At 39.7% G+C, this 12374-nt stretch overlaps 1 protein-coding gene across 12 annotated transcripts in view; it reads right to left on the reverse strand.

Moving 5' to 3' along the window:
* Window positions 1-12374, reverse strand: part of camk2d2 (calcium/calmodulin-dependent protein kinase (CaM kinase) II delta 2) — a 39985-nt gene that overhangs the window by 13230 nt on the left and 14381 nt on the right. For all 12 annotated transcript variants that reach the window (XM_088420461.1, XM_088420459.1, XM_088420460.1 and 9 more), the window contains exons 3-9: window positions 5196-5255; window positions 4513-4567; window positions 4090-4155; window positions 3573-3645; window positions 892-994; window positions 701-784; window positions 421-515 (exon numbers count right to left, since the gene is read on the reverse strand). In XM_088420461.1, coding sequence (XP_088276587.1) covers window positions 421-515; window positions 701-784; window positions 892-994; window positions 3573-3645; window positions 4090-4155; window positions 4513-4567; window positions 5196-5255 — 536 coding nt within the window. The remainder of the gene's footprint in view (window positions 1-420; window positions 516-700; window positions 785-891; window positions 995-3572; window positions 3646-4089; window positions 4156-4512; window positions 4568-5195; window positions 5256-12374) is intronic.

The raw sequence follows: 12374 nt of genomic DNA on the forward strand, positions 1-12374 counted from the left end.
ATCAGAATGTATCTCAATACTGGAACGTAATTTGCTTTTTGTTGTGAGGGCTCATGTTTGATTGTCAGTTACATCTGTGACAAGGCCAAGTTGAAATTGTGGCACAACTATTCACATGATACATACTTTACATTACTTTACTGTAATTTATAATCAGAGGGATTATAGAAAAATAAGAGTGACTGCAAAGAAAGCTACAATAGGAAGACAGCACAAGATTTTACCCTAACAATGCTGTAATCTGCTGTCTTTTGTAAGTTCATATTCAGACACATACTGTAAGTATTGCATATAGATGGCATTTGGCCAAAACCTAATATGTCCAAAACTGGTCAATTTCATATATTTTTTTTTAATAAACAAATAATATTGTACGTGTCTGTGTGTATACAGGCCATGCGTGTGCATGATTGCACTTACGTCATAGGCCCCAGCTTTGATTTGTTGATAAAGGCGGTGCTGGTCTTCGTCCCAGAATGGAGGGTAGCCCACCAGCAGAATGTACAAAATCACCCCTGGGGTGGTATGAGAATTTTTATTGAATACACAGATAACAAATAAAATAGTGCAATTTGTATAAAGATGACCAGTCACATTAAAAAATGCAAGAGAATTCTGGAAGTTTGTGTATGATGTACATAATGTACAACTGAAAATGACCGAGGCTTGCTTTAATTCACACAAGCAGCAAGGTATTTACCGCAGGCCCACATATCCACTGGTTTCCCATATGGATCTTTCCTCAAAACCTCAGGAGACAAGTACCCTGGGGTACCAGCAAAGCCTGGAGAAGTGAAATAAAGTAATGGAAGAGATATGAAAAATGATCTAGTGTGCCTGTGACAAAGCAACGAATGAGTCCGTTTGGAAAACAGATTTGCGAATACTCACCAAACCATGCCTGCTGGTCCCCCTGCACCTCGATAGCCAGCCCAAAGTCAGCTAACTTGACAGCCGCCCCCTTCAGCTTACTGGCCAATAGAAGGTTCTCAGGCTGCAGGGGGGCGGAGTCAAACAGGTTAGAGGTGAGAGGTCACACTCCCTTGCAACAAGAGGCCCCAAGACACAGATGTAAAACCAGATCAGTTCAACAAAATCCTAATCAAAAGTATTAGGGGTGAAATAACTAAAGTGCTCTTAAATCAGTGCCTTGGGGGGGTCTCCCTTGCGGCCACTTATGCTGCACAGGGTTGCGGTGAACTGAAGTGTGAAGGTGAAAGGTGGACTACACCCTGGACTGAGCACTAGCCAATCACAGTTTGAACCACTACATTACCAATGGCCAAAGATGCAATTAAGACCCATGCAGTTTAAAACGATGAGGGATAACGCTACATTGAACTGATGCTCTTGGATCCTGATTCAGGCGATCCAGAGTGCTCTTCTACAACAATAGCGACCGCCTGCTTGAGCCCATGAGTGGAAATAGTGTTAATAGTAAAGAAAAGAAACAGGTGGTTTCACAGGAGTGGGTGACAAAACAAGTGCCACATGAGTTTAGCACAGTCAGTGTACAATATATTTACACATACTGTATAAGCATCCGCATACAACACAAACACCCTTTTCCAAATGGGACCTTCTTTTTAGTCAGTCATCATAGGAACTGTTCTACTTCCTTAAAGGAAGTCGTCATTTAAGAGTAGGGTTGGAGGAAAAAGTCGACTAAGTCAGGTAAGGAAACTTTAAAAATAGGTTGACTAAAAATATCCGCCTTAAAGAACCATGCGCTACTGTTTTACATACGCAGAGTTACCATAGCAAAGGGGAAACAATACTCCCCCCAAGCTTGGGATCATTTTCCAGTTTAAAAAGTTTGACAGAAATAAAGTAGTGTTCAATTATTGCATAGGTGGAACAAGCATACCACTACTACAGGGGAGAAAAGACATTTGTCTTGATGTCCAACTCCATTGTCTTGATGCATCACCTAATGGTTGAATGGCTAATAATGTCTGTATGCTGTATGCTCATCAACAAGAATGGAATCAATGTTTACCACAGTAAGCTGAACTGAACTTTACCACTTGGCAGAAACACAGCACCAGATACAGAAGCACAAAAGTTCTTTTTGACCTTAGGCCATTTCGACAGCGCCATATAATGAATTATACATTTTCTAACATTTACAGAATCTAAGCACAGACATTATGTGAAATTGGCAGGGCAGACTTGGGACAGCAGGACAAATGGACATGCCGAGATAATTTGCCTAATTAAAAAGTATCTAAAATCTTCAAGTGCAAATTGGAGGATGATGACGGTCGTTCAGCATTAGTCTGTTTCCTGTCGCTCATGTTCCAAACTCGCTAGAACATATTCACGAGTGCTTTCTGGCTGCTGCTTTCCTTCACATACAACCACCCCGCAGGAGATTTTAAGCATGCAGACGAGCGTTGGAATATTCATGACCAAGGAATATCATTCATATCACAGCATGGTTTTTACATAATTATGCAAATGGCGGTCCTGATTTGTGATTGCGCCTGTTCCTGTCACTCCAGTGCTACGATTTAGACACCAGCCTTTACAAAAAAAAAAAGAACGCAGTAAAAGCGTGTCATTCTATGCAACTAGTATCAGCAAATGATTATTATTATTATGTTGACGAGCATGCGTTGAGCCAAAACATATGAAACAACAACTGCACAACAGGAAATTGTTGAAAAGTGACATTAATATCAATGCCTCATGATCATCAGAACTCTGAATAGGCTGAAAAAGTCATTTTTACATGAATACTAAAACTGGATTCATTAATTTATTTTTATACATTACTGTAAGTTCATTCAACTATTTAAATAGTAGCACAGTAGATTAAATAGGGGAACTAAAAACTATATGTACGCATTTGTGAACTAAAGTGAATATCTTTTGTTTTGTATTTTGTGCCGTGTGATTGGCTGGTAACCAGTCCTTGGTGTAGCCTGCCTTTGGTCCAAAGATTCGTGGAATAGGCTTCAGCTCATTCCCAACCCCAATGAGGACAAGTGAAATAGAAAATGGGTGGATGGATGGGTGGAAGTACATGAAATAAGTTAACAATATGGAGGACACAGAAACAAAGAAAAAAAATCACTTCTGCTATTTTTCATATTGAATCTTGCGTGTTTTCTGATTAGATAATTAAAATGACAAATGAAGAAAGAAATAAAACACAGAAAGTATCTTTCTGTGATGGAATTTGTTTAAATTAAGTCGTGGACTGTTGATTGCAACCACCCATTGGATTGAAGAAACACACCTGGCGACCATTATATTAGATAAACGCACAATCGGAAAGAACCAGTGGAAGGCTTGGATTCAGCTACAAGCACCTATCAATGAAATGCGGTGCTACGCCATTAAACACCATCTTTACAAGTAGCATTCCAACAGAGCACCGTTTTTGATACAGTGCTTGTGCTGGATCTTTACAGATTGCGCAGGTGTAGAAGGTGTCTATCAAAAAGAAGAAATGGCACACGATACCTCTTAAAGTTGCTCCGCCTCTACCGTCTCTTTGAATATAACTGTCTGTTACAGAAGGTAGAGACAGTAACCAAGGGCGAAAGGGGAGGGGACATACAAACCTTCAAATCCCTGTGGACGATCCCATTAACATGGCAGTGATGGACACTCTCCAGAATCTGCTGGATGCAGTGGCTGAGGGCAGAAGGAGGGCAGGAATAAGCATACAGCGTTCTTACATAATCATACAGTATGCATGACAAGGACAAGAAAGGGACGAAGAGGCGAGGAAACAAGCCCATAGCAATTCATCATGTCCTCTTCATCAGACAATTATGTATGATGTTGTAGACCAACCAAAGCTACGGCACAAGAACACTGTTATCCCGTATTTTGTCCTCTTGCCGTCTCTGGAGAAATAGCTGGCACTGCAAGGTAGGCAGTGTATGATTAATTCCGCAGGCTATATGTCGTTAATCACCTTTATAAATAGCTCTCTGAGATGCCTCCGAGGAGAGGCAGCTGCATCACACCTCAGAGACGACCATACGCGAAACACACCCATACACAAAGAGCCGCACGCGGTTGTTTTCCGCAAAGACAAGCCAGACAAGCACGGCGGCCTTAAAGGAATCTTACCTGGCATCAGCCTCGCTGTAGTACTCTCGGGCCACAATGTCCTCAAAGAGCTCTCCCCCCGTCACGCTGACGGACACAAGACAGCGTGTTAGTGTGTCTCTGTTCAATACAATGACCCTTAATCCTCAGCTACTAAATCTGTGCTATCAATTTCTTTTCAATGGTATTTAAATGATGTGCAAAAAATACATCAACACTGTTGACATGAAAGAATGTCAACGGAAGCCATTGAGGTCCATTGGCATGAACTATGATTTTTTGTTTGCTTGTTTTTATGGGAACGGGCAGAGAGAACGTTAGGGGGAAAAAAAACAAAAAACAACACAAACTCCAGTCAGTCAAAATGCTCAAATTTGGTCCGCAGGTCCCCTTTTAGAAAAATGCCTAAAAAATAACAGCATGGTTTTAATGAAAAAGACTCACAGATCAAACACCAAATAGTGGAAGCCTTCCTCTGATATGCTGTCATGGAGGCGCACTGTAGTGATGAAGAAAACAAAAAAGTATAACCCACAGACAGAAGCACATTTTTTAAATAACACAGAAGTATTACACTGCTGTTACTTTAACGTTTTGAGGAAATGCTTTCAAAGTCAATTTTGTTGTTTGTTTTTTTTTGTTATTTTGTTGAATTTGTTTTTTCAGGTATGGTAAATTAAGACGAAAGCCATTCAGACTACACGGAAACGAACAATGAATCATTGACCGCATTTCAAAATGGTGTACAAACCAAAATGTTTTGTATTCTTCAAAGTAGGCATCTTTTGTCAAGAGGATAGCTTTGCACATCTCAGGATCAACTTTATGAACATGGATGGACCATGCTTTATGATCTAGAAAAAAGTTCAATGGGTTTTTGAACATGGAAAGAGGAAGAGGAAATGGGCAATGTGATCATCAGCAAAAGTGAGAAGCTTTTGTTTCTTTTTGATGACTCAGATGAGAGATGGCGCCCATAAATCCTCAGGGCCCACATGTGCACGCGTAGACACGCTTGTGTCTTTTTTTTTTCCTTCACACGCCTGCTGTCCAGAATAACCACTACTGGGAATCACCACAACGTTTATGTGCCCGTTGTATTTAGAGAGGCGGCAATCACGGCTCACCAATGTTGGGGTGCTTCAATAAACGGCAGATCCTCGCCTCTCTTTCCAGCTTTTGATGATCTGAAAGAGAAACACAAGCAACACAAACGCAGAAAAACAAAAGAGTTATTTTTAGCGCAGTGATTGGCTTTCTGAATCATCTGACGTGGCGTCGGCTGCATTGTATTCGTGTGTGTGCAAGTGTGTGTATGTGGCGGGCTTGTGCAACTCTTCCCATATCAGAACTAAAGTGTTAGATGAAATAATGTGACCTGACATGTTCTTGGGAACATGCCATTAACAGACACTACCGCAGTGTGCCTTCATGACACAAAAACTGTGGAAATCTGCTATCTGTTAAGCAACAAGCACAAAAATTGATTCATAAGGTTTGAAGGTTAATTCTATCAAATTATGTCAGCCCAGGGGTGCAGTGGTTAGCACATTCACCTCACTGTTCAGGGACCTGAGTTCATGTTGCAACTTGCCCTCCTGTGTGCAGTTTGCATGTTCTCCCTGAGCCCACTTCCTACCACAATCCAAAAACATGCATGGCAGGTGTATTGGACATACTAAATTGTCCTTAGGTGTGATTGGATGGAAGAATGGTTATTATTTTCTATGTGCCCTGCAATTGGCTGGCAACCACTTCAGAGTGTCCCCCGCTTACAGCCCAAAGTCAGCTGGGATAGGTACCAGCAAGCCTGCAACCCTTGTGGGGATAGGTGGCTCAAGAAAATGGATGGATGGATGGATGGATGGATGGATGGATGATTATATTTTGTCCGAAGTATTTTGAGCACCCCAACATCTCATTTAAAAAAAGATGCAATTTTTCACTCATGAACCAGTGTGAACATTAATAGTTCAGATGGTCTTTAAATGCACGATAAAAAAAAATCCAATGAATATTTGCTACATTGCGATTGGCTTTGTTCGTGCAGGATTTTAATGAAGGCATAATTTTGACGCATCTCTGGTATTGGGTTTTTAGTTGTAGAGTGCCTATTGAAGTCGTGAGTCAGTGTACTTTGCTGGAACACAAAATCTGCTGATTCCCATTTGGAACAAACGATTGGAAGGCGCTGTGGTTAAAATGAGTGATGAAGCACGGTGTTGAGGCGACCCACTTCACAGCTTTGCCTCGGGACACAGTTAGCAAGAGAAAGGGAGGGAGAGGGAAAAGAGCAGAGGGTTCTACTTTCTCTCTTTTTTTTTTCAAAAATAAAATAGGACACCTATTTTTTACTCCAACCCTTTTCTCCTGCCTCTGCTCTTCTTGGTATTTTTTTAATGAGTTCGGCTCAGAATACCAGCTGACTTCTTTGCATCATTAGTGTTTGTTTATGTGCAGCATCTTCCCAGTGCAGCATGCAAAATTGAGAATGCACCTTTTACGGTAAAGTTGGCATCAGGGTGAAATGCTGAATATTTGTCACACAGAGTGCAAAAACTAGAGGAGAAATGCTGAAAACAGTGCAGTTAAGACAACAGCACCAAAAGACAGATGCATTCCTCCCTGAGCCATGGACCAGGAGGTGGATTTGTGCCAGCTGCTTTGTTAATCTTACATTCATTATCCTTCCTATCATTTTCAGTATGAACGAATCATTCCGCATATTAAGGAAGCTGTAAATGCGTCATTCAACATATGAGCCTTACAAATGTGTTTTATTGCTGCCATCTATTTTATTGCGGATCGTGACATGTTGGATTCCACACGTATGAAAATCGATGAGGACAGCATGATCCCTTACAGTACATGACCTGATTGACGCTGTATAGCTGCTGAGAACATTGCGCATGTGATGTGGCTTGGGACCTTGCATCAGCGCTCAAGACAAATGCAGGAAGGCTGAAGGGTTATCCCGACAGGCGACAAGGGCCGCTCAGTCATCACATCAGTGGATGATAAGTGGAACCCTTTAAGCAAGGTCATTTAATGTATCTCTTCGTCTCAGCCTTAAGTCTTTCACTGCAACTTAATGACACTAAATTCCTATGTATTGCTTCCATTTATTTTCTCTTGGGCTCCTCATTAATATTGTCATTAATATTGTAAGTGAGCCAGGGAGGGTTTGCCAGTCAATCAAAAGGCACCGACAAAACAAAAATTACTCACAGCCTCAATACCTGATGCAGAGAAAACTCATATAAGCACGAGGCGGACATGCAAACTCCACCCAGGAAAGGCAGACGTGACCACAATGCTTTATCATGGTGGAGGCTTAAATGGCATTCACAAAGCTTACATATTATTCTTTCTTAACTCTTGAGACGCCTTAACATTCGGTGAACGTTTAAACCCTTAGGACCGTACATGGTCCCTGTTCTAAAGGTAGAGAAACAAATAGGTAATACAATATTTATTTTTATAGAGCGGTACTTTCAACCAGTCAGATCTTTTCAATAACTTCACATCTAACTATAGATGTAAAGCTTATTTTAAAAAACGGAGTTTTTTCCAGATGTGAACAAGATAACAAAATATGTCGAAAAGTCAAATCGGTTCTCACAAGTATAGGCGTACAGGAACACACACACACACGCACACACGCACACGCACACACACACACTATAACTCCTAGGGACCATAGATGGTCCACATTATAAAAACATTTAAATAATTAATGGAATTCATATCTTCAATATGAACAATAGATATAAGGTTTGAACATTTTTTTTAACCCAAAGTGGTTTTGTGCCATCTTGAACTTTGACATGTTGTCACCATCTGGATGAAATTTCAGCTCCCTAGTGTCTTATTTCAATGCTCTCTCTTTGATGTGAAATGCCTTTGATGTATAGATCAAACGCTTGGACAAATTACCTCACAACGGTTAATCGTGTAATTTCCCTATATTGAACAAGAAAATGTAGTCAAATGTCCAACCGAAGTAGAAATAAATTCAAACCACATTTGGTTCCAAATATTCCTTTGCAACTTAAAAAAATACACTGTTATGCCAAAAAAACAGCATTTTTAAACCAGTGTAATGTGTAGAATTTATTTTACTGTCTGTAAATGTGCTTCTCAAAACCAACACTAATTTCATTGTGCCGCAAAATTTGCACAAGCATCGTTCACAACTGTGAACCATAACAAGATTTCTGTTACGGCTAAGACAACATAAGCAGGTATATATAAAAATTATAGACCATGAGAACAGCATCGTTTAAATGTGTGTACTTTGTTTTAATATTATTATTATTATGTTTGGCTAATTTCTTACATAACATGATTGAATGTCAGTATATTTAATCTTACAAGGTGAAAATCTATGACCTGAAAAGCATGCGCACACACACGCTTGCAGTGAAATTCGTAAGCGCTTGCTGAATTGTGTTGTAAATATTGAACGAGGGATTGGGCATGTTTGTCACATACCGAAACTTCCTTAATCCATTCTATCATTTTCTCCTTGCACTTTTTCCTTTGCTTCAAATCATCCACAGGTAGTCCACTCCCCCAGCCTGCTGGACATCTGTTGTCTAGCAACTCCACGACCAATCAGAGCTGGCAGGCCTCTCCTCTCTTCTCTCTGCAGTGGAACCGGCCTTGCATGCAAATGGCCGACATGAGAGTTTGCTCAAAACTATCAAACTCGACACAAGTGAAAACAGGGAAGCCAAAAAAACAAAAAAAACGTCATTCCATAAAACACATGGAACAACTGAGACAAATTTTGATCCAAACTACAGTAAAAAAAAGAACATGGGATGCGTCATTTTCAGTTGGTGGCAGGTGGAAATGTTTTTTTTTAAAGGTATTGACAGTATATGAAAAAAATGGTTGTCAAATTTATTATAGTATGACTAATAACTTTGTACTTTTGAAAAACTCTTTAAAGAAACACAATTTTAGTAATTGAAAAACGTATTCATTTGCCAATCAGGAGCCTCTATAGCACGGGGAAGACCCATTTACAGTACATCCACCATCTCCTCATGCTGGCCACCAGCCTGGTCGCGCACTGCTGTGTGAAGGCATCCCATTCTACTCCAAGTATTTGTCGCATGAAGTCGGCCGACGTGGTTGTGGTAGTCACTCACACAAACAGCAAACCCCATCGGATCCCAATTTGGGGTTTAGGTCAGGAATGCTGGCAGGCCTTTCTACACTCTCCACTTTCAAACTCTAGAGGTTATAGTCCGATAAATCTCTCTCTTTAGAGGCAAGCGTGGTTATCTTGGAGCATAGAATTTAGTCTCAAACTGTGAAGATACTAAATTGCCACTCGTTACAAAATCTAATCTTGATATCTGCATTCAATTTGCCTTCACATTAGGCCTAAATTTTCCAATGAGGGAGAATGCTGCCCCACACCATCACATTCTCTCCACCAAAAAATGTTATTCTATTGACACAGCGATCAGCATAGCCTTCTTCGTGTCTTCTCCAAACTGTGTTCTTCAGATACACTCATCACTGAACATAACAACTCTCCACAGATTCCACTGTGCGTTCCTAATAGCAGAGCCAGTCCCAAAAACAAAAACAAAAACAAAAAACGGCAAATGAGCACTCATCCCACAAATGCATGTTCTTTATAAACGTGTCACTGTTTATAAGAGAAACAAACGGGCTCTATAACAGTAAAAGATTTTCTGCAAAGAATTATTGTGGGAAATACAGAAACACCCTAGAAAAAAAAATCTCCATACCTTTTGTTCTGTTTTATTGAAAAGAAGGCTATTTTGTGGTCTGCTAGGCCTTTAATGTGAAATATTGGTCTTTTTTATATATACATTGTGTCTAGGGCTGCTAATAATGATTATTTTCATTGGAGAATGTGTACAGTATATCATTTTGTCAATGATTTAATTAATCGTTTTTTTAACTTGTTTTCATTTCCATCTCGTCATTCAAAAACAGGATTCTTTTCTTCAACTTTACACAGCAGGAAATGCATTGACATGATACTTTTGATGATTCATTTTTGTTTGATTAAGTAGGAATAAATATGACATCACTGAAGGCCCGGGGTGGAAATGCACAGCCCATGACTGGGTTAATCTAGGTCATTAAACACAGCCAAATTCTCCAATACGACAACTCAGTACTTGCATCTGCAACCGCACTGCAGTAGTGTGCCAAGCTCCAGCTGTGTGTGCGTGCAAGTGTGCTGTGCTATTTGCCATTGCAATGTTTTACAGTATTTTGACTTCCTGTGAGTCCTTTGTGACCATATTTAGTGTGAGAGAAGATATGAGCTGACATGGTGCGTCAGTAAGAGGAAAACCAGCAAGAGACAGAAGCACAGCAAACACCCGAGAGAGGGAAGTACGGACTAATAAACAAAAAAAGAGAAAACAAGCCCAATACCGCCCACCTGAGTGCGGGTATTGCATTTTATCACTAATATATCATTGTCACTATAATCCAACAATCACACATTTTCAGAGCTGTCACCTAAACTATATTGGCCATTAACCCTTTACTATCGGCCAAAAGCAGCTGCTGTGCCCAGTAAAAGGTTAACCAATGTGATTAATTAAGACAATATTGACCAAAGAAGCACCATACTTAAGCATGTAGTTTTTAAATGACTTTACATGGCAATTCCAAATTACTCTCACTTTGACAAATTATTATTAGCTTGTGCAGGTGTACCAAAGGTCATGGCCGGTAGGAAAAAAAAAAAAAAAAAACATGACTTGGTTTTCTTATAGACAAATTCATTTGTTAATTTCCACAGTTTTTTGCTTTTGTGATTCACTTTCATTCACTTTTTCAATGATAGCAAGTTGTTATTCTCATGTATGGCTATTGGTCTGCAATAGCTACAAATAAATGTCACCACAGTTAAAAAAAAAATGAAAAGCTTGCATTATTTGGGGGGTTAAAACGAGTCATTTAAGTTGGAACAATTTTAAAATGTAAATTGTTGACATCTATGGCAACATCATTACTTAGAACAACAGAGCAAAGTTTGGTCCATCCATCCATTTTCTAGAGCCACTTATGCCCACGTTTGCCACGAAACAAGTTGCTGAGTTGTTGATTTTTTTTTAATCTTCCAACCTTCAGTTGGAAAACATCTATCCCTGTAGTTTCTTTTTTTCATTGTTAAAAATTGTGGGAAAGCCTTTTTTTCTCAATTGCACAGTTAAAACATTTTTACCAACTATTGTTAGCTTAAAGTTTTTGAGTTTTGTGATATAATCCATATATATAAATCCATACATATATATATATATATATATATATATATATATATATATATATATATATATATATATATATATATATATATATATATATATATAAATTTTATATTGTGCGTGTGGCTGATCCTCATTGGAGGTGAGCTGCAGCCTATAGCAGGTTACAACCTGGACTGGTTGCTGGTCAGTCATAGGAAAGAGTTTTTCATCTTCAATGACAAATCACTGCAATTTTTCACCTGGATTCTTTCTTCAGTATATTAGGCTATTCTCCCACTTGGGCTTCCACCTCTTCTATAACCAAATGAGCAGTTGATAAACAATTTGATGTTTAAAATTCAGCTGACCATCCCCCCCACAGACCCCCAATAGAATGCAACACACATCAGGAACTGCTTGAACCTAATTTAATTAAGAGTTTAAATGAAATCGATGTTGTGTGGTAACTGCCACATCGTCTGGCTGCCAGCGGCTAAACAGTCCTCCGCCATATGGTTGCATCCTAGCCCTGCAGAAGCCGGCGCTTCTAATGAAACCCTGAGGGACAATGAAAAGCTGTCACTCTCCTCTAGTTCCCAATAGAGGGAGAATTACGAGACTGATTACTCCCTTGCTTTCTCTTCGGAGGAGAAACCCAATGTGGCTGGTGTCAGAGATAAAACTGTCTCCAGAGTATCGTTGGGAGCCTCCTAATATACTGTACATATGCATTATACACACACGCGAGCGCGCACACAGACGCACACACATGCACGCACATCTACACACAAGATGACTGAAAAGAATTGCGCAATTACACCAAGGAGACTTAGTTGACAAATGCTTCAAATTATACTCTATAATTCGAACACAAGAGCCAACTTCACAGGGAAAACCAACACAACGCTCAGCCTCTCATCGGCCATACAATTAGATACGACTTTCAAATTGAATGAAATTTAATGCAAGTCCTGCATGTCCGCCACAACCGCAAAAGGACAACTATTTCTCGCTGACAGTGCCAATCGATCAAATCTGAGTTATTATTGTCTG

This window comes from Hippichthys cyanospilos, chromosome 7 (genome assembly GCF_059441005.1).
Source record: "Hippichthys cyanospilos isolate Australia breed blue-spotted pipefish chromosome 7, RoL_Hcya_1.0, whole genome shotgun sequence".
NCBI lineage: Eukaryota > Metazoa > Chordata > Actinopteri > Syngnathiformes > Syngnathidae > Hippichthys > Hippichthys cyanospilos.